This window comes from Dunckerocampus dactyliophorus, chromosome 1 (assembly GCF_027744805.1).
Source record: "Dunckerocampus dactyliophorus isolate RoL2022-P2 chromosome 1, RoL_Ddac_1.1, whole genome shotgun sequence".
In the NCBI taxonomy this organism is placed as follows: domain Eukaryota; kingdom Metazoa; phylum Chordata; class Actinopteri; order Syngnathiformes; family Syngnathidae; genus Dunckerocampus; species Dunckerocampus dactyliophorus.
The window spans coordinates 18,552,970-18,576,446 of NC_072819.1; the positions used below are offsets into that span (position 1 = coordinate 18,552,970).

The 23,477-nt window shown below is 39.5% G+C and overlaps 1 protein-coding gene across 2 annotated transcripts in view; it reads left to right on the forward strand.

The window, feature by feature from the left end:
- LOC129194286 (plexin-A1-like) overlaps positions 1 to 23,477 on the forward strand; it is a 316,667-nt gene that overhangs the window by 230,208 nt on the left and 62,982 nt on the right. For both annotated transcript variants that reach the window (XM_054799421.1, XM_054799428.1), the window contains exons 10-15: positions 4,744 to 4,944; positions 11,670 to 11,766; positions 17,013 to 17,236; positions 19,930 to 20,081; positions 20,192 to 20,312; positions 21,179 to 21,315. In XM_054799421.1, coding sequence (XP_054655396.1) covers positions 4,744 to 4,944; positions 11,670 to 11,766; positions 17,013 to 17,236; positions 19,930 to 20,081; positions 20,192 to 20,312; positions 21,179 to 21,315 — 932 coding nt within the window. The remainder of the gene's footprint in view (positions 1 to 4,743; positions 4,945 to 11,669; positions 11,767 to 17,012; positions 17,237 to 19,929; positions 20,082 to 20,191; positions 20,313 to 21,178; positions 21,316 to 23,477) is intronic.

The window sequence follows — 23,477 nt, forward strand, 5'->3', positions numbered from 1 at the left end:
CCTGATTTTTTGCTTCTTACTGGTGGAAAAAAGGTTTTATACACTGTGATTTACGGTATTATTATGACTAATACTAGTCTTATTATTATTATTATTATTATTATTATTATTATTATTATTATTATTATTACTATTATCGTAAAATCTGTTTTTAACTTTTCCAGAAATCTTCATTTTGTGCAATTTTTTGTCTTTGTTTGTTTGCTTTTTTACTGGCAGACTCTCCCCCAAAGCTTATCCAATTTGAACCAACCTTTACTATGTGTATGCAGAACACAAACTGTATAATAAACCAGATATATGAAACTGAATCTTCATTTTTTTGTCATAAATTAAAATTTAACATGGAATATCCCATTTAACATGTTCAGGCAGTCTTTAATTAAAGCTTGTAAGATCAGGTTGCAATTTGTTGTGATTACTACAGTATTTATAATTTTACATTCATACTTTGCAAATGCAAATTTGTATTAAAAAAAAAAGAAAAAGACTTTGACCCTTTATCTAAAAAGTCAAGAAAATGAATATGTTGTCTTGTCCCTTTTTGCAGAAACAAAAGTAAAAAAGCATCATCAGTCAGGCAGAGAAAAAGTAAATAAAAAAAAGATATAAAGTTTGGGTGAAGGGTGAAAAGAAAAAGTGCAGAGAAATGAGAGCGAGAGAGACCCCATGAGGAATCTCCTCGTGGTCAGAAGAGATTGTTGTGTCTCATTGTCTAGCACTACTGCACTATCTGATGCACCTGTCAACACTCCAAATGAAATAGCTCCCACAATCCATCGCTGCCAGTGACGCCCTTGTTTTTGTGTATTTCTATGCTTGTCTGTGTGTGCGTGCATCAACCATGCAGGATTTCCCTGCTGTAATTGGAACAGATGCTTCAACATGCTCCTTCAACGTTAACAATGGCTGCTACTTCAGACTAGATGCGTCAAGCGGGAACCCTAGTATCCTCGTATCATGCGTGCACACACACACACACACAGAGGGTCTGTCCTTTTCCCTCCATTCTATTCTGTTAGAGCCTTGAGGCATAGCGGCAGTCCATCACAGTGCCATCAGCACCTGTGAATACTTCAGACTTTAACAGCCGGCCTTTCTTGTTGACAATCTGCTTCACTCCAGCAACCACATTGATTTCTTCTCTTCTTCCTCTCTACATCTGTCTGTCTGTCTTTCTGTTCTTCTGTTTAGGGATTGGGTGAAAACTTGATGCCAGTAGAGCCAATTTAAAACCAATGTTGGCAAGTTGGCACTTTTCATTGATGATATGCCACTTTAATAAAAAAAAAAATGGTATCCTTATAAACGCTTCATGAATCTAAATGGGTTACTAATGAACTTAAAAACAAGTTTATATATCTACCTGTTTATACAGGCATACTGCATTTATTTATCATTAAAGTTTCTGTCAGTTTGTACTCCTGTATTTATTTATAAAGGAGGCTTGGATAGATCAGCTACTGATTAGTATCAATTAGTAAAAACACGTGATGGGCATATGCCGATAAATGCCTTTTAAAGCCGATCACAAAAAAATATCGGCGTGTGGCAGCACACCCTACATCAGTGCTGTGTCACATCGGGTTGCCAACACCCGTATCGAGGCGACAAGAGATGCACTTTGTCCGGTATTGCCGCGAGAATCAATACTAGTCTGTAAAACCTCAATGGTTTCAGTTTGACAGCTTGACACAGGCTACGCCAATCGATGCCAGCATGTTTGATCACGTGCTCATCAAACCTATCGTTGTTCGACCTTTCTTGCATCTTTGTTTACACACTTTGCCTCGCTGTCACTGGTGGCAGCTAGCTAGCTAAAGTTATCTGCCTAGCTTCTCCTCTTCGGACTCCAAATGTGACTATTTATCAGTGACATTTTGTTTTTAAAACAAACAAGCAATGTGGGTTGTTTGGAGCTCGTTTTTGTCCCACAAGGAAGTGGATATCACATTCATGGGGTACGCATTAACTTTTTCAAATGCCACTGAACAATTTTGCTTTCTTATTGTTGTTATACTAATTATGGGCCTCATTCACGAATATCTTCTTAAAAGTCTTCTTAAGAACTGTACTTAAGAAGGCGCGGGTTGGAAACTGCGCCGCATTCACGACACGTTCTTAAGTAGGGATAATCGTTCGCACCGGTGTTCTTAGGTTGATGAATGCCAACTGCGATGCCCGTGCATGTGAGCCCTAATTTGCATAGGTCACCGCCTATTATTTCCTATATAAGGTAAAAAATGTGCCGTGCGCAACAGGCAGCTGGAGGCGGAGATGGCAACGCACAAGGGCAAGACTGAGGAGCAGCTGGACAACAAACAAAAGAAAAACTTCAATTCTACTGAAATAGAGGTGCTTTTACAAGGAGTGAGCGAACACAAGACCACCTTATTTTCACGTGTATCCACCGGTCATCAGGCCATCCAAAAAGAGTCGGCATGGAGCACCATTGCAGGCAACATAAATGCCGTTTCCACGGAGAAACGCGCCACCGCAGAGGTTAAAAAGAACTGTTTTGACTTAAAATAGACTAAAAAAAAGATTGGACTGCACAGGAGGGATCTGGAGGAAACGGGAGGTGGGCCATCAATCAAAAACTAAAACCATTTTGGAAACTCTAGAAAATATTTACACAATCATGATGGAAAAATAAAGTCAAAATACATAAGTTTGTGTGTGACAGTTTACTTTTTCTGTGGTTACATTTGATTAGACGCTGCCTAATTAATACAGCAGCCCCGTGCTCTGGCTCAAGACGTGGCTGGGGGCACATGTCGTTATCTAGGGGTGCTACGTGCGCAATAGGCACACCACGTTTCATTGCGATGTTATTCTGATGATCCTGCACACCTGCAAGAACAGAGAGGGAAGCCTGAAGCCTGAAGTGGGACATCAAATATTCGTCGCTTTCAGCAAATAAATCTAATGGTCCCTTTACATTCTCTCTCTGCGCAGCGCACGTCCAGCCAGCTACTTTTTTGTTGATGAATTGGGATTTGAATATATATTTATCGATCAAGTATATTTTAGTTGTTTTGATGATAAATAATTGTTGGGATATTTTATTTGCACTACATTTTTTGGGATCAGGTTGCAAAATCCATCATGAGGGCGATTGCGCATTGAAAGTGCAAGCTTTGCTTGTGCGTAAGAGTCCTCCTGAGCATTCGTAGAATTTGTTCTTAGATCTAAGAACTGTGAGTTAAGAACACGTTTCCTGAATGCCAGAAATCTTCGTAAGAAGGCTTTAAGAACACATTTGTGCGTAAGAACGTTTCATGAATGAGGCCCTATGTCTTGTTCTCAAAACACTAGTTGTGTGTGGTTGTTTAATGAACATAAACATAGTGTCCAACCTTATGATGGTGGTACTATGACAGAGGTCTCCTTGCTGGCCAAGTGATTTTGAGTAGCTCACCAAAGGGCCAAACAATATGTGCTACAACTCTTTGTAGTTTTTTATAACAACTTTTGAATTCAGACTTTATGCCTTTATATAAAGACAAATGAGCACAAAATAGCATAAAGAGGATGGCCACACTGTTTGAGTGGAGGTGTGCTTGGTAAATAAAGTAGTGTACAATTTAAAGGGATAGTTCGGATTCTTTGACATGAAGTTGTATGACATCCCCATCAACAGTGTAGTCCATCAACAGTGATTTACCCCCCACTTGGTCTCCTAAGTCCAATTCTGGTCGGATTTTGGTGATGAAGAATGTAGTTCCACTTAGTTGCTGGGGACATTTAAGTAAAGAGTTTGGCTTCTCAAAACAATATGTGTTCAAACATGTAATATATTTGCATCACCAAAGTGCCTTCTCAAAAAAATCTGACCTCACAAAATGCCTAGCGTTATATTTGTCTCCCGCCTACGCACTGTCACCTCTCCATTTGTGTGTATGTGATGAAGACACTGGCATCTTCTTCCGCTGTGGAACACATACGTAAACAAGATGGCCGTGGCGCTCCGTTGCAGAAAAAGAGTGGCATTACCGTGAGTGTGTTCGTCACACACACATGAATGCACAGGCGACAGTGCGCAGGGATACGGCGGGAGTCTGGATTACACTGCTGAGGGGGATGTCATACAACTTCATGTCGAAAAATCCGAAATATCCCTAGTTGACAGCTGTAATAGTAACGAAAGTTGGAGACCCCTACAACCAGGACAATTAATTTATTCTGCTTTAAATTAAGCAGGACAGACTTCTATTTCATAAAGATACTTATTTATTTTATTTTATTCTGTTAATTTTGTGATCTTGAACTAAAAAATAAATTAGCGAAGAATTTTCCCCTGTATTCATCAAATTAAATTTAGGTTTGTGCCAAATTGTACAATAATCATTTCACACAAAGGCAAAAAACTAGAGTTTATTTTTTAATAATTACCTATTTCCCATGGGCCCTTGGAATTGTCTAACGGCGGTCCTGGCCAACAGCACTAATCATAAATAAATGTTAAAATGGACAGGTAATCCATGTTATCCAGTCCTCATGTGAAAATGTAAAGTAGTGTTTTTATGACCTCATTCAGAGAAAAAGGTTATGCTCCTTATGGAAAACATTTCAACCCATATATTCATATCAATGAACTTTGCACTTGTACAGGTTGTACATTGTGCATCTTTATTTGAATGTCACTAGCTATGATGTGCCATTTTTCACAGCACTGTAGTGTATCTTCTTATTTTTCCAGTCACATCTCAACCTCTCTGCTCTTAATTTTCTTATCTCCAGGAGTGTCCTCAAATCCTGCCCTCCACTCAGATCTATATCCCCGCCGGAGTTATGAGGCCAATCACACTGCTGGCACAGAACCTGCCCCAGCCGCAGTCCGGACAGAGGAACTACGAGTGTATTTTTCACATTCAAGGCAACACGCTCAGTGTCCCGGCTCTGAGGTTCAACAGCACCAGTATCCAGTGCCAGAAGAGCATAGTAAGACACCACACACAAACTGTGCATCTATATCTGCACGGGTCAAAACCCACAAAGCTTTGGCGTAGAATGGGGACAGCTTTCTGGGGTAAAGTTCTCTTTGCCAAGTCTTGTTGGCCTGATAAATGTGGGCTTCTATCGGGGATGAAGAGGTGGGGTGCAACTGAAAGGTTGTAGATTTGATTTCCGCTACTCTTGTTCCATACCAAGTGTCCTTAACCCCAAGTTACATTGGTGTCTCGATCTCCTTCATTAGCAACATCAGCGTTATTAGTTATTGTCGCTGTCAAAGAAAACCCTGTGTCTCCAATTCATGATGAATTTGGCTTTTTAACATAATTAGGTGTCTTGTTACAAGTATGTAGCCACACAAGCAATAAAAACATGTTTTAAAACGCTATTTCTATAGCAAGTATCTCCACTGGCTACCAAAAGCAATTACCTCCGCTCTAAACCACATCTCTGCAATTTCATTATAAATTGTGATGATTCCTGTGCAAAATAGCGACGCATTGCTTTGATAATATTGTAATATTTGTGGAAACATGTTTCACCTTGATATACGTCAAGCTGAGAGGATCACAAATGACTCATAAATATGGCCTTGTTACAGAGAAGCTAACACTTTCTTGCCCAGAACATGTTCAGATTTTGATTTTTGAGTTGTTAGCATTGTTTTTAAAAATGATTGATGCATGTAGGACAAAATTGGGTTGGTAAATATGCAATTAAACTATGAATTAGGCTGATGTAAAATACCAATGCAATACTTTGATGACCTTACAAGCTTACATGTCATTGTATCAGCCTATTCATCATTACGAGCACTGTGGGGGCATAAACGGGAGACTAGAATGTGTGAGCAGCTGCTGCTCCCATATATTTACTTGCATACACAATAGTAGGATGTCCTGTCGGATACATGCTGGTAGTCTACAGCCCTGCAGTACTATGCCAATCAAGATATTTTTACTTCTAACCTGGTCAAAAAGAACACTCTACGCCAAAGGGTGATCAAGTCCAGCTATCAGTCATCTGTCAGCAGTAACTCTACTTCCAATAAATGAACCTCTTTAACCATTTTGAGAGCTTTTGGCCACCAGGCTTCACGATGAAATGCCACTCTCTCTCCATTCCTACTCCTCCATCACAGCCTTCAGTCAATCTGTCAGGCCTAACAAGGAACAACAGGGCTGACTTCAAGTTCATTTCCATCGCTCCTATTGGGAAGCAGACAGGAGGCATTTAAACACCAATTATGACTTACTTTAGGTGATATATTAGCTTACGCCGAGGCACTCGGTGGCAGTGATTCGATAGAGAAGCCTAGGATTGAGGAGAGAATGTGGCAGCTGTCTTTTCTTGAGCTTGTCACACTCTCATCAGGGGGCTTTGGGTCTTTGGGCTGGCTTACTGTACTCCCACTGGGAACTGGAACAAGCAGCAGTTCAAATTGTGGCTCCCTTCAGTCTTTAAGTTCAAGTTTAAAGGTTGCATATTATATTTAGCATCTTTAAAAAAGCCTCAGAGGTAGTGTAATAGTGTATTGAGTTTAAAAGTGTTTTAGTAAGCCTTGCTGGGAACACAATAGATTGTGTGTCTGTATCTTTAACGCTAATGAGCTGTGTTTGTCCATACCTGTTTTTGACAGAGGCAGACCCTACACCAGGGGTCACCAACGTTTTTTCTTGCGAGCGCTACTTTTAGAAAATGAAAATGGCCACGAGCTACTCATTTTTGGAGAAATTATTTTCATACCTTATTTCAACCCAAACAAATCAAATATGCTTGTTCGACCAAAACATTCACAAAATGCTGGTATCCACAACTCACATTTTACGTTTCAGAATACTTTTCTTTCTAGTGTTCTCACATTATTAACTGAAAACCTGCGGGCACCACGTTGGTGACCCCTGCCCTAGACCATAGATGTAAAACAAACATTATTCAATTATAGTTGACAGAGTTTTATTTTAACATGTGTAGCAAAGCCTATATTTTTAATTTACTTTCTTTTACAAAGCTGTCCTCCGTGACGTGGAAAGCACATACACAATGGCGGGCTCATCTAGCTAGGTGCAAGTCAGCTGGGGTCAGCAAATATACCACATGTTGGCACTGTTATTCAACTTTTAACTGAATTGAATTTTGTCACACAACTCAATGTGCTCGACAAAACACTCACTGTAGAGTGTTTAGCAGAATCAATTCAGTACATGCCTTTTTAGTACAAGCCATAAAATAAAACATCTTCACAGGGACATGAGCGACTTAGGCATGCCGCCCATAAGTCATTGACCATTTGTGTAATGGTTGTAAAACGTTCAGGATGTCTGTATTACACGTATGCTAGGATGTCTTTTGCGAGCATTTTGAGCGCAAACCCATAGGGGGTGCCACAAATGTCAATTTAGGACATATGAGAATAAATATACAAAATCTCCACACAGTGGGTGAAATTGTGTGTACTATGTGAGCACACCCTGGTGGTTTTATGATTGAAAAAGCCTCCTCTTCAGGTGGGACTGTGATAGCATCCAATTAAGGGAGCTGTAGCTGAAATGATGATGAATTACAGTGCTGTTGTAGGCTGACGTAAACACACACGCACACACACACAGGAAAGTGAGGCAAAGAGATGTGATGGAATCAGAGACAAAGCAATGATAAGGGGGACGATGGAGGGAGGAAAGACAAGCTGAATGAAAGATAATAAATGGAGGACAGAAAGATGAAGTCACAATAAACAAATGAGAGAGTAACAGATTGCTTAGCAATGGTGGTGTGTAAAGGTTCATTGTATTGCAAGGTGCTGTATTTGTGTACACATTGCAAACTACTAACTAGTTGTCCAATTGTCACATGTTGTACTATGCAATTTAGCTCTAATGGCAATACTGTGTATGACTTGTCTTTTCTGCAGTGCGTCATCTCATCTGCACTTAGGGTACTCCCACAGTAGACATTTGATAGTGCCAGTGTAGTAAATCATGTAAAGCAGGTCACTGCTTGTGACTGATACCACCGTCTCCATCAGCTCTGCATGATTAGGAAGAGCATCATGTGGAGAATCTGCCATATGCTTTGTACTTTGTGTCGAGCTATGCAGTATCCAAACAACCAGTGTGAAGGTGAATGTACATCTTTTCCTGTGCAGCCATGCAAATACTCTAAATACTCCAAACCCTAAATAATGCACAGGGGGGGCTGTAATATGGAATGGACAGGGACAGCATCCACTGCTGGCTAATTTTTGCAGTGATTTATTACACTGGACTCCCACCCAGACACAACCTGCTGTGATACATATACATACACTTCCCTTTAGAGAATACTTAACACAATGGTAACACTGAGCAGGTTATCAATCATCATGGATATTCTATACCCTCTGTTGGGGCCTCCATAACAACTCTTTCACTTTCATTTTGCCTTTTAATAACCACACGCGCACACACACACACACACACACACACACACACCATCGGGACTGTTAAAGATATAGAAACCTTTTTACTTTCTTACTAATTATCCATCCATCCATTTTCTATGCCACTTATCTTAATTAGGGTCACGGGGTATGCTGGAGCCTATCCCAGCTGACTTCAGGCGAGAGGCGGACTGGTCTGGTCGCCAGCCAATCGCAGGGCACATCTAAACAAACAACCATTCACACTCCCATTCATACCGATGGACAATTTAGAGTCTCCAATTAACCTAACATGCACGTTTTTGGAATGTGGGAGGAAACCGGAGTACCCGGAGAAAACCCACGCATGCACGAGGAGAACATGCAAACTCCACACAAAGATGCCCAAGTGGAGATTCAAACCCAGTTCTTCCTGATCTCCTGACTGTGTGGCCAACATGCTAACAACTCCTTGCTAATTAAATTCCCTTAAATAGAGTATTAGCACCATAATAGCACCATAGAGTAGAGTATTAGTTTGATTTGTTCTGGTTTAGATTTTTTCCCCCAGGAAATAAAATGTAATATCGAATTAATCTCCGATAGACCGGCACTGTTAAGGTCATACAAGTGCAAGAATAAGTTAACCACTTTTGAGCTGGGACTTCAATGAATTAATTGCAAAGAATTAATTACAAAAATAATGCATGAATGTAATGTCATTTCTGCAATCCAGACACATACCTTTTCACAGTGCTGTAGTGTTCCTGGCACACTGATGCACAACATAAGATGGAAGAATGGTTGTGTGCATATTGTGGTTGTGGTTGTGTGCATAATACTTATCACTTCAAGCCTACGGTAACACCTTAATGCAAAACATTGAACTTATGTGTTAGCTAAAATGTTTCCAGCCCGCCCTCGGCCAGATGTCAGGGTCCAAAGCAAAGATAAGTAAGCCATGCCTGACAAATGAACACACTCGCTGAAGAAATGTTTATCAATGACATATCCCCTCCTAGCAACATTATTCCACTCAATAATAACACACTGCCATTAAAACAGGAGTTTAGAACACTCAGACAAAATATTGTGCACCCGTACACACTGATTTAGTGCAGATTTATAATTTTCTCCAAGGAACTGATGTCTTCTATGCGCCTTGGGCAGATTTTCCACTTCTATAGTTAGTTGCAGACTTCACTATCGACTATCAGCAGGCCACTGACATGCATTGGTCGAGCTTTGATCTAAAGAGCACCTATGTGGATGCTGTTAAAAGTTCCCTAGCTGTGGAACCCTGTTAGGAAAAAGTTGCTCTACATAGTCCTCAGCTCTGCCCAGCTTGGTGTCCTTTCCCCCCCTCCCCTGAGCACCAGGAGCTGCTGGAGATGAGTAATCAAACTCATTACTGAAGCCTCTGGCCAGCTCCTACATGTCACTGCATGTAATTAATCTACCTGAGCCAACATATACAGTACAGTAGCGAGGCCCGGGAGGCCCGGGGGCGGGGGGTTGGGAGAGTTGGTCAAAAGAAAATGCACAGGGACAGCTATAGAGCAAATTAGAAAGAAAAGAGATTAGACACAAATAAGAGAAATGGATGTTAAATAAGAAGAGTTTAAAGGGAGGCAGAGATAAGGGAGGAGGTCAGTCAGTGAGAGGTGACAAGAGGAGATCCAAGGAGAGGCAGTACAAAGTACAAGGTGAGCACAAAACAGTCGCCGGCCTCATTACAGTAACACAGCCAGTTGGCTCGGGTTCATTCGTTATCTGCTCCTGCACTCGTTTACTCTCCTGCTACATGAATCGTCTCTATGGATTGCATGTCCCTGCGGAATGCGGGGATAGATACGTCTAGTGTGTGTATGTGTGTGTGTCGAGGACGGAGAACTGCTGATTTTTAACAAAGCAGAGCAGCTGTGTGATGAGGAGGAAGGTGAGAAAAAAGCTGAGTGAATGCTTGGGTCACCCTCTTGTAATTAGTCATGTTGGCATATACCTTCAGAGTCTGTTAGAAATAGCCTTCAAATACATACACATTGCTGTTTAATTAACGCGGACATAAATAAACCATTTTATGTCTCCGATTGAACCTTTTATATATAATACTCTGTTATACAATTTGACATCAACAATGACATCTGTACTCATGTCAGCTCTACTGAATACAGATGCATTTGATGTGTAAAAATGTAACTTATACAGAAAATTAAGATAACAGTCCAGTAATCAGAGAACCAAATAAAATGTATTACATTATTGACCAAATACAACTGTATTTTCCCTAAAAAAATAAATAAAATAAACATTGTCACCGTATTTTCTCAAAATATCACAGTATAATTTTTTAATCTAGCATCCTGGAGAGGTACCAAATTCATAATTTGCAAAACTTTGCAAATCCCTGCCTCAAAGACTAAGATCAGTCCAAATCTTGCCTTGTAGCACCCAGCGGAAAGCTGCTTAGACTGTGGGTGAGTCGCAGTGTGACAGAGTGTCACGGTGTGGTCTGCGTTGGCATTTCAAAGCATGTGACCAGATGAATAAAGCATGATGTGGCGGGCAGTCGGGTGGGCAGAGGCTGACCGGAGAACAAGTCCACCCGTGTTTTGGTGACAGCAGACAAGTGGAAACCCTTAAAGTTTAATGGAGGCCACGCCTCAGAGAGTGCTATTGTTTCACTGCTGGTTGCCAGTATTTAAGCAAGTATTTAACCAGTGGGACATTGTGGCTAATGAAGTCAACCCACCTTTTGTGTGATGGATGGAGGGTCATACTGGATCAGGGGAAAGGGGATACAATAGCTGATAGTGTGCGCTGGAGAGCAGAAAGGCCTTTTTTTTAGGCTGCATCATAAATGGGTGTGCATGCGCTACAAGCCCCATTGGCCGTTTGGGGTGGTCAGGCTCCGTCTAGCAAATCAAGTGTGTCAGTGAGCAAATGGAAAATGCCAATTTCACTTTACAATTTTCCTCCCGATCTTATCTCTCGCTTCCCCCCTCATTCGACTACTATATCACGTGAGTGAATAAGGCTTTACCACTGTTTGATTCCTGTGTTTTTCCTCACTTCTTTCAGTTTCCTGTTGTCTTACCTCCAATTCCCATCCAGCTAAAACCCATCTGTTATTTCCTGTGTGTGTGTATGTTTATGGAATGTGTCTATTAGGGCGACTCTGCTGTATACCCGGCTGTCTGCCACCATCAAACCCGGGGCGAATCTCGATGCAAATAACATCTAAATTTATTTGGAGTCCTATTTTTTTAGGAATGACCAATTCATGGAACTCTCCATGTCTTTCTGTGTCTGCTAGTACGACTATGAGGGCGGCAACATCAGTGACCTACCAGTTGATCTGTCCGTGGTGTGGAATGGAAACTTTGTCATCGACAATCCCTTCGACATTCAAGGTAGAAAAAATGTTGTCTGTATGAATAAGGTCAGTAAAATGTTTTCAGAAACTGTGATGCCAAATCTCCCCGAAGGCTGTTTTATAATCTGTATCAACATACAATTCAAGGTAAAAAATTTGCCAGTTCGCCCTTGGGCCACACTAATGCATCAGACTTACGTTGAATAATATTGATAAGAAACCGATGCATATAGATACAGGTGAAATTAAAAAAGACAACCCAATTCCATGTCTTAAAATCCTTATATATTTTAGAGCTTTAATCAATTTGATTGAAAGATGTCCTCGAGTTAGGGTTAAGGTCAGGCTTATGGTTATAGTAATGAGTTGGTGTTAAGATTAGGTTAAGATAGTGTTTGTTTAAGGTTTGGGCTATGCTAGGCTTGGCTTAGATATGGGTAGGGTTGGCCTTGGGTAGGGATTTGACATTAGGGCATTGGGGTAAGCGTTAGAATAGTTTTAAGATTAGGTTTGGGGTTTATCTTATGTTATGGTTAAGGTTGGTTTATGGGATTTGCAGTTAGGAGTTGAGGTAATTTTAGGCTTTAAGTTTGGGGATAGGTAATGGTTGATCCATTCGGGAAATCCACTGATCAATTGCATGTAAGTTAAGAGATCCCACGTGATGCTACTCAGCCAATCAAATCTGTGCATTGGCGCTAAACATTGCGACTCTAAATACAACAGAGGCAGATGAAAGAGGAGAAAAATGAAGTGAGGGAAAGAAGATAGAAATGAGTGACAGATAAGGATTTAAAAAATGGACAGCAAGCTGAGAGAAAGTTACGGGGAAAGAGGAGAGGTATGTCCACCCTGCCCACTTCCTACTCCCGCCGTCACCTATCGCTGGCCACCAGCAATGGTGGAGTAGTGAGAGGACAGCGAGACAAGTCAGCCAGAGACAACAGAAAGTGGTTTGGAGTAGATTCATGGTTTTAGGTGTTGGGGGTTGAGTAGGGTTGTGGCAGGGGTGAAGGTTATGGGTGGGGTTAAGGTGGGTTTGGGCATATGGTTATTGGTCAGGTGGGGTTAGGAGAGTTAGGGTTTAGGGTTAGTGTTACACTTTGGTGTTGATGTTTGGCTACGTTTGGGGTTAGGCTGATGCTATAGTTCAGTTTGCTTATTTCAATTTGAGGGTTGGGAGTTAGGAGTGAAGCTTTGAGCCAAATTTCATTCGGATCTTACCCATCACATTTAGATTTAACATGGACAATCCCATTTAGGTTTTTATTTTAAGCAGATCATAGGTAGTGCTAATGCATTACTGCAAAACTGGATGAAACTTACAGACTCTTTTTAACCTTTAAGAGCCAAAGTTGCTAAATTGCAACAAGCAACATTGCTGAATCTAACACGCCATTTCTACAAATACGAAGCCTCCTGTAGTTAATACTTTACACCAGGAGATGGCGGACACTTAATCCTAAATCTGAACAGCATTTGTGGGCGTTTCTATGCAAAGTTTCTAAGTTTATAGACAGCTCGCCATGACGGCCCACATGTAGCATACTTGAGCCGATGCTTTACTAAACCGGTGCGTTGGAATTAAAAAAAAAAAACATGGCATGCATAGTACCATCCATGAAAGACTCCTTGGTAAAAAATACACTTCTAATAGATAGATGAAAATACAATGACATGGAGGAATGTCAATAGTAGATAGATAGCTAGATACTTTATATCTATCTATGTAATAATAGCAGTCATAATGGTAGTGGAGGCAGCAGTGGTGTTCAAGATCCCGCTGTAAATGACGATGATGACTGGGTTTGCTTTAGAGATGAGGAAGAGTATCACAAATGGATCAGACATTTTGATGAGCCGGTATTGTGGAGACAGGGATCTGGCAAATTCTGAGCCAGGTGACATCGTAATATGCGCATTACATGAGTAAATTTATTCCCATCACAAACGTTGGGCCATACTGATGATTTTTGTAATTTACAGTATGCCTTTATCTCTAACCATCTTCAAGCTACAACCTTTTGAAATACAGTAGTAATGTCAAAACTGAAAAAAAAAAAACTCTGGCGCCTTATCTTGGGAGGTGCTTCACATTTCACATTACATAAAAATATAAACTTTGGCAGAGGAATGGATGCTCCAATTAGTCTCTTTAGTCGTCCTCTTTTATCAGAAATGTTTAGTTTGCTACCATTAGAAAGAAGCTGATCATGGTGCTTGGATTTGTAAAAACAAGATTAGATGAAAGCCCAACAAATATGGTTGGGGTTGCTACAAAGAAAACAAAATGGATATTAATACACAAATGAACAAAATAGCTAACGATGGGAGGGAATGATGGGTGGATGACTTGTTGATAAATGGCAGGTGAGGGCGATGACAGTTGTTAAAAGAAAAAGCAAAAGTGACACAAAGGGAAGACATTCATTCATTCATTCATTCATTCATTCATTCATTCATTTCATTAATTCATTTCATTCATTCATTCATTCCAATGACTGTGCACGAAGTGGAAAACAATTAATATATCTTCAAGTGTATTGTATCAGGCGAGGGTAATATAATGAATTCCGCTGTCCCAACACACAAGATAAGTGTGTCACGTCGATATTTGCTTAAAATTTGCATATGTAGAGGCAGATTTACAAATATTTTCCTCCTTTGGTTCTCCTGTTTCAGTCACTATTTGTTTGCTATCTTTAGCTGACAAAGTGCTCGTTCTAATCTGGCGTCCTACTCGTTCTGGCTGACCCACTTTGGAAAGAAGTCAGACACACGGTTCATCTTGCAGATAGTTTGCAAATTAGTTGCTTATGGGTCATAGCCTAATTCTTCTGCCTGCACTTTTTCATTGAAATTACGCTTCTTTAAGGTTTGCTTTCTTAACGATGTAACATTTTACTTGTTTTAAGGTCTTGAGTTGGACTCGTGCCATCAGGATTTATCACAGGCCTTTCAAGTAAATCTATCATATTTTCATTATCCACTTACTACTACACGTTATTTATTATGTACTATTGCATTACAAATTTGACGTGATCTGTTCCATATTTATTTGTCTATTTATTCTTATTCTGTTTTCTTATTTTTCTAGCCTCATGTCTTGCCTTGGTTGTTTTATTTTATTTTGTGATTAAGTGATTAAGTTCATTATGACATTTTTTCCGAACTGCAGGTGAATTTATCTTGGAGATCAATAAAGTATCGATCTATCTATTTATCTATCTATCTATCTATCTATCTAGCCAGCAAGCATTAATTACCATGAGGTTGTGCACCAAACAAATACACACACTAGCACCAAAGAGATGAAGAGAGGGAAAAGTTATGTAGAACTTTCACTTTTGACTCTAATAGCACATAACTGTGGTGCGTTCAAGGACTCTTGAATATGCTTCCGAATTATCTCCCGCTTCGGAGACTGGCGCATGTGCAGAATGCCAGTTCCGATGATCGCTTGATGGTGGCGTGTTCATGTAAAAGGCACCTGGTTTCCAGTCACATAATCTAGGTATGTTAAGCCGATCCTTAGTCAAACACATTCCAATTGAAGTGTTTTTACATGCAACCAAATTCATGCAATAATTTTGTTTTCTTTAGTGCGTGTAAACATAGCAATAGATTGTGATATACAGTGATCCCTCGCAATATTGCGGTTTGATTATCGCTGCCTCGCACGATTGTGTTTTTTCAAAAATTAATTCATTAATAAATGATCACTGTTTCACGGTTGACTATGGCATATTGTAGTCAGGAAATACTGAAAGACAAAGTTATATATACTATTCCGGCCACTAGGTGTCAGTAACGTTCCATTATTGAAACATGACATTTAGATTACTGTCACACTGCATGGAGTCAGCCATGGCATATCCGACATCATAGAGTTCTCCTCCCATTCAGTGTGGAAGTGGTAAGTTTTTGGCTTCTTTGTCCTTCTTCCCACTCCGTTTTAAAGTCTTTCTTAAGTTTAAAATACAGTAAATAAATTGGAGGCTAACTAGTTAGCTCATTAGCTTGCTAATGTTTAAAACCAAGGCCGTCTCTTGTGTCCCTGCGGCGATCCTGTAGCCTGCACATTACAGTTGAGCAATGCGGTGTAAACAAAGAATAACAGGAGCGCAGGGGGGACTATAGGGGTGCTATTTCATGTCAACAGGGCTCTATTAATGGTAAATATTGTATTTATAAACAGGCTTTCTATACATACGAAAACATTCTATTTATTAATATTGAATCCTACTTTGCGGAAATTATTATCATCCTGGTCGGATCTGGAACCAATTAACTGTGATAAACGAGGGATGATTGTAACGATAATTTCTAAAAATATGTTGCATAAAGACCTCAGTAAATAAACACCCAGAGCTTCAAAGACTCCAAAGGTTATATATTGTAAAATCTGTTTGTTTTTAAAAACGATTTAAAAACTATACATTATGTAATCATACTTGCTTTTACAAACCTCATAAAGACTTTCTCCTCATCCCCCCAATACTCACTGGCCGCTCCATACCCCCTTTCTTCCTCTTTTAACACTGGACTACCATTAGTCTATTAAACATCTGAGGCGGGGCATTCTGGCTCTAGCCCAGTTTTGGCCCAGTGTGAAGTGGAGATGTTAATTAAATCATTAATTTGCTTCCGATTAATTAGTGTTATGATACTTTTAAGATAAAGCATGGCTAATCAGATTATGGCAGGCGAGCTAGGAGGATGGACCCGGAAAAAAGATCACTTTGAAGCCTCGTGCTCTCTGAGAATACAGAGGAAGAGGAAGAAGGTCTCAGAAAATATTCAGTTTATATGTGTGTACTACACGCACACACACAAACGTTGTTTTCTTTCATCTGCTTCCTCTTGTTTTTTTTTTTTCTCTTCTAATGACTTTTTCCATTCTGCGGAGTACAAGGTATACATTTTTGCACAACAAATTATCACTTTCCCCCTGGCATTAAAAGCATTACTTGTTGAATTAATTTCTGTAATATTTATCCCTTCTGGATATTATTTGGTGGATTTGTTTTCCATCTGCTTATCCTTGGAAAATTATATTTATTTAAATATAATTTTGCAGCCATAATCAGCTCTACAAGTTTGAGGATGATTGAAGTTTAGTTGTGTAGAGAACTTTCAATGATGTTTTCTGTACTAGACTATACTAGCAGAGCAAGCCCACCGGGATTCGTTTTCACCAACCAAAACATGGCAAGTGTGAATCGATCCTAAACCTAGTGTAAAGTATATTCTTAATTAATGTGCGTCTTCTTTCCTATCCAGCCCACCTGTACAAGTGCAGGGCAATGCGGGACAGCTGCGGCATGTGTCTGAAGGCAGACCCCAGGTTCGAGTGTGGCTGGTGCATCCAGGACAGGAAGTGTTCCCTCAAACAGGAATGTACAATCGGAGGGAATTCTCACCTCCCGCTGCCGTTGAGTGAAGGTGGAGGCTGGATGCATGCCGCATCTGGAAACAGCCGATGCTCTCACCCTAAAATCACTAAGGTAAGGAAAGTAAATGAGTATAATGGCGGCATGAGCTTAAAATAGTGTTCAATTTTTTGTCAGATTTCCTACTAATTCTTCATGAGAAGTGATCCAGCATTAACCTGAACCTTTTCATTACTGTTCTTTGGCACACTTTATTATTAAATGTGTCACATCGATCTTAGATCCAATATCTTAGGCACAATAGAACCGCTAACTGTATAATCATAATGCATAAACTGCATAATAAATAAACTGCTGGAAAAGAAAATGTAAAATCAGGTGCAGGGCTGCATTCTGTCGTTAACATACAACATAGCACAGGATAGCATAACATATAAAATGCCGTAACATAATCTAACGTATACCGTATTGTAACTTAATGTAATGTCATGTTTATCCGTGCTTAAAATTTGCATAACCCTTAACAGTGTGAAACTGATTATACAGCATCCATGCGAGGCTATAAGAGAGTGGTTATATATTGTTGTAGAAAAAAAACAAAACAAAGACATACATCACAGTCAACAAAAAGTAAAAAAAATGCCACATCTTAATCTCATTATCATCAACATCGTCATTTGAAGGGTGTCCGGTTACCTGGGCTGACTACCCTAGGCTGACTTTAACACTGTGATAGGTCGTTGCGTCAGCCTCTTTGGTGGAGCCCCCCCAGGTCACGAAAGTCTTCTCTTTGGTTGTCCTTCACAGAGAATTAGAGATGATCTATTTTAATGTGTTGGTATTAACACAAGTACGAGTACATGTCTGGTCCTTGGCGTTGCCCTTGGCATTGAAAGTATATTGCGCTTATTACACTGTGTTACATCAAACTGGCACTGTGATGTTTATTTGATTTGGATCATTTCTTTTTATACTGCATTCCTTTGCATGCTTTTCAAATGATTTAAGAGTCATAATACATGTAGGTCTGGATGGAATAACACACAAAGGAATACTTCTCTGGCCAAATCAGACTTTCTGTGTCTTCAAATGTATATAGAAATTCCTTTTATTGAACAACTAAAAAACTGTTTCCCCCCCCCAAAAGTAAGCATTGGTTGACTGTGAATTGCAATGATTTAATGTTGTATGCGTAACAAAAGTTACATTAAAGTACGTCACATTTTACACTTGTACAATTCAACATGTCTTAAAGGGAGTAGGAAGAAGCAGATCTTATTTAATCCTACCCCTTCTCCATGTCTCAGCATTTATTGATAATCTGTTAACTGGCTATGCGTGTTTTGTTATGTTTTGTTTTGTTTTCATGCAGTTCCATGTGGTTTTAGTTCACTGAAAAGTAACAGTTTTTCAACAACCCCCCCAAAGTATTGCACTACCAAAAATCCTCCCTCCACACACTTCACAAACATGGCAGGCATATTGCAATCAAAAAGCCATACTATATATAATTTTTTGTATGATACATTTTATATATTTTAATTTAATTAAAATATTATTCATTTAACACAATTATTATTATTATTATTAATGTATTATATTTGAAATAACTGCGCATTATGTATTGTGATATGTATTTTTTTTTTCGAAGAAGATGATGATGGTGAGGTTCGGACTGTTCTTTTTTATGAATGTTTTTTTTCAATGTATTAAATGAAATGTTGTATGTCTTTCCTCTTTTCCCGTCAGGGTAAATAAAGTTATTTAAGTAAATGTATAAAAACAAATAAATTCCACCCCCACATCAAAACCCAAAAAAAATATATTGCAGTATTGTGAAGTGTCTTTAAGTAATGAGAAATGAAGAGTTAGAAACACTAATGAAATGTGATATACATTATTATACATTATTATTATTATTATTATTTATTATAATACATTTGCATAGTACATTTAGTGCATTGCTGCAAAATCTCGGTCGTGCTACAATTTTTTAAAAATAAAGTTTCCATTTAGCAACAGTACTGTACTTTTTATACCTATATTTTTTTTAGTAGAATAAAGATGGGTCTTAATCTTAGATCTAAGATACAGTGAATTCAAATCATTGCTCATGCTCAGGTCTGATCTTAGGGACTCAATGCGCTATGATTGGAACCATATCTGGCAACTTCAACAATGTATTTGACCCTTGACCCCCTTACTTTATCTCCAATTTGGAGTCAGCAGTTAACCTAACATGCATGTTTTTGGAATGTGGGAGGATACCCGAGTACCCGGAGAAAACCCACACACGGGGGAGAACATACCAACTCCACAAAGAGATGCCCAAGGGGAGATTCAAACCCAGGTCTTCCCGATCTCCTGACTGTGTGGCCAACATGCTAACCACTCATCCACCGTGCGGCCCCACTGCTCTTTGCAATGTCTGAAAATGAGCATAGCCACACTGTGCTGTCAGCTCTGCCAAGCACTGCAGGAATACAGGGCGGTGTACAGATTACACATTTAATTACCTTACACATAATTACCTTGTGATGCTTGTTAGGGATGAGACACGTGTGTGCTTGTCTGTGGCAACCACTGTCCATCCATCACCTTATTTGTTTTGTCACACCACACCTGTCCCCGTTCAGCATCATAATCTGGCACGATAAATCATTACTGTTTTTGGGACGTGCCAACAAAGTGCCCTGAGTTGATATCGCTTTGTATGTCGGTGAGTTATTTCTTCATCCTTTTGTTCTACTTAAAAACATGAATTACTACAGTATTACCTGTCATTGTCTGCCCTTTCTCTGCTGCAGTTGTTTCCAGACACGGGACCCCGCCAAGGAGGAACCAGGGTAACTATCGTAGGAGAGAACCTGGGTCTGGACTTCAGAGACATCCAAACGGGCGTCAGGCTAGGCAAGGTGCCCTGTGTCCCCATTGAGGAGGAGTACCTGAGTGCTGAGAGGTAAATTAGGCACTATCTTAGTCTCTGATTGGCTGACTAGTCCTCTTCCAATGTAATATCATGTTGATTAAAAACAATGACATAGACATTTGCCACTCTTCCATCAACAGAATAGTGTGTCAGCTGAATGACGCTACAGGATACAGAGTCCAAGAGGCTCAGGTGGAGGTGTGTGTGAGAGACTGTGTCAACGACTACAGAGCGCTGTCCCCTAGGCCCTTCACTTTTGTGGTAAGACACAATAGCGCAACATAAGACATTGACGGTCTTACTGCATTACAACTGTGCACAGGCAAGGCCCATAAAGGCATGCTTTGGTGAGTTTGATATGAAAGAACTTCAGTCACGGCTTTTAACCCCAGTGACCTTCGAAGATATCACACTAATGCTAAATAACATTTGTCTTCTTCTGTTAAGATCTAGGCTGTTTTTCCTTTGACCTGTAAGATAATAATCTCTCGTTTATCGCGGTTAATTGGTTCCAGACCAGAAGATAATAAGTGAATTTCCCCAAAGTATGATTCCTGATTTGTTCATTTAGTATTTTTTGTAATTAGAGCATAGAAAACAGTTTACGACCTTCTAACGATCTGGCCAACAAAAGTTGGTTCAATAATGGCATTTTTAATGGGTCTTTTTTGAAATGAGGAACAAATGTGTTTTTTGGGTGTAGCATTTCGCCATTTTAGGCTAATTTAAAAAAAGAGAGATGGCAATTCTTAAATGTCTTAGAAATTAATATCGTCTGTCGAATTCCACCTATGGTATGGTATCACATGATCACACAAGATTCCATTTACACCATGAAACATGTCTGAAAAGGAGTAGGAAGAAGCAGATCTTATTTAATCCCAGCTGACTTCAGGCGAAAGGCAGTATGCGTGTGCTCTGCTATGAACCTATATTATATTTATATATCTATAAATATAATATTATATTATATAATAATATTATGTGAATTTCTCTTGGAGATGAATAAAGTATCCATCTATCAATGAATTCAATACAGCCAAAATGTCTTGAAAAGAACCCTGAATGTCACAAAATGTCCCTAGGATCTCTTAATGTGATACGTATTTGTCTCCTCTCTTCTCCAGACGCCGTTCTTCACTCGTATCCAGCCTTCTCAGGGTCCTATTTCGGGAGGCACCCGCGTCACTATCGAGGGAAGCTACCTCAACGCAGGCAGTTCTGTTTCTGTCAGCATTGGACCACAACCCTGCCACTTTAAAAAGTACGTTTAATGACTCTTTAAGTAGCCTGCATATGAGAGTAGAAATAATCTAATAGCGAATAATGTTATGTGTAAGTAATAATGTCATCACCATGAAAGATGCACCGTGCTACTAACAGTGACAGTTTGCAGGTGTGTAAATGTTACTTACAGGCACGGCACATCACACTGCTTACAGGTTTTTTCCTTACTCTCAAGCAGCAAAAAAAGCATTCCCAGCTATCACAACAGTTGTGTGCATGTCAAACGTAGGGATTACCCCCCGGCTGCTAATCTGTGTTGAAGCAACTACTGTTACTGCTAGCTTTGATGTTGCTGCAGTTGCTTCTGCATGGCGGTAAATCCAGCTGATTCCACTTCACCGCAACCCTGTTTTATCTTTCAGACCTGCACTGTTTGTAGCATCTTATCAAGGTTGCTGGCTTTCAAAAGGGGTTGCTATGGTGACAAACGTATGGCAAGGTGGAAATTGTCTATTTTTTTTTGCCACTACTGGAAACAGAAAAGTACACTTGAATGCATACATGTCCACGTATGTGACTTGTAGTATGTAGCATAACTGAGCTGCACCTATGAATATAATAGAAAATGTTAAAGACAGAAAACACCAAGAATTCGTGGGTCCCTTGAAAGGCTCTCTCTCTATATATACAGTATATAGTATATAAGGATAAGGCTGTTATTATTATTATACTTTATAGAGCATTTACACACATGATGCATGTGTATAAACAGCATTTTTTATATGCTCTTCATTTAATTTATCTTTCCATGGCTTTTTAATATGCAATTTAACATGTGACTGGAAGCATTTTGTGACACATGCTCATATTTGTATATGATGTATTGCCCAGTGGACTAGTCCCTAATTAGTTTATTTGGCTTTCGGGTCATTGACAACTTCAATTACTAGTAGACAAAATTTTTTGCATGTTTTAAACAATTATTTGGTGCTCCTATATTAAACATGAAAAAACCTGTGCTGGCTTTGTGGTGCGGGCTGGGTGGTAGGAAGCAGTCCCTCATCTTTCATACATTCTCAGTGACAATTACATGACATAACTAAACACAAAATGCAGTTTGGGACTCCAGCGAATCACAGTGAGAGCCATTATCCACAAATGTCGAAAACATGGAACAGTGGTGAACCTTCCTAGGAGTTACCGCTTCCCAAAATTACCCCAAGAGCACAGCGACGACTCATCCAAGAGATCACAAAATACCCCACAACAACATCCGAAGAACTGCAGGCGTCACTTGCCTCAGTTAAGGTCCGTTTTCATGACTCCACCATAAGAAAGACACTAGACAAAAACAGCCTGTGTGGCAGTGTTCCAAGACAAAAATCACTGCTGAACATAAAGAATATTGGACTCTGTAACCTTCCGATTATTGAACGATAATAGAGTAAGTAAATTAATATGTTTAATATTTATTTTAATTGTGGATCTTTATAACATGCTTTGTTTTAGTAGTACACAGTGGGTAAAAAGAAATTCTATATCGAAAAAAATTATGCATTAAAAAATTGACAAACTATTGATCACCAAAAAAAAAAAATCGAGATGCATCGATAATCGATTTATCATCACATCGCAGGCCTCTGACTCTTAATCGCATCGAATTGTGAGGTGGCCAGAGATTCCCACCCGTAAGCATGAATACCTGACAGAAAATGTCATTGATTCCACGTTTTCCAAGATTTTCGTTTTTAAAGGCTGTGGTCTTTAAACTTTTGATCAGCTGATGAACAGCCTATTTCACATTAATGCTTCTTTGCAATAAATTGCTTACTCAAAACATTTTATTGTCTCAGTCCTATTTCTTCTTTTCACATTTTGAAGCTCTGCTTAGAACCTCCTTTAGTTCCAACAGTGCAAAATGTGAATTTTTGCAATTTTTAAACTGGTCTTATAATTTTGATCAGGAGTACATTTTTCAGTACTGATGACAGAGGCGTACTGAGTTCCCACATGGAACACAATAAGGGATGGACAGGAAATGTATCTGTTTCTGGAAACAAATACTACTACCTAAAAAAAATGTAATGGAGCCCTTTAACATAGCTGAAGTTAGCTAAGCAGATTTAAGAATTTGTGTCTATTTTTCTCAAGCTGCTGCATTTCCCCTCCAGTCTTTTGTCTCACACATTGAAATCCACT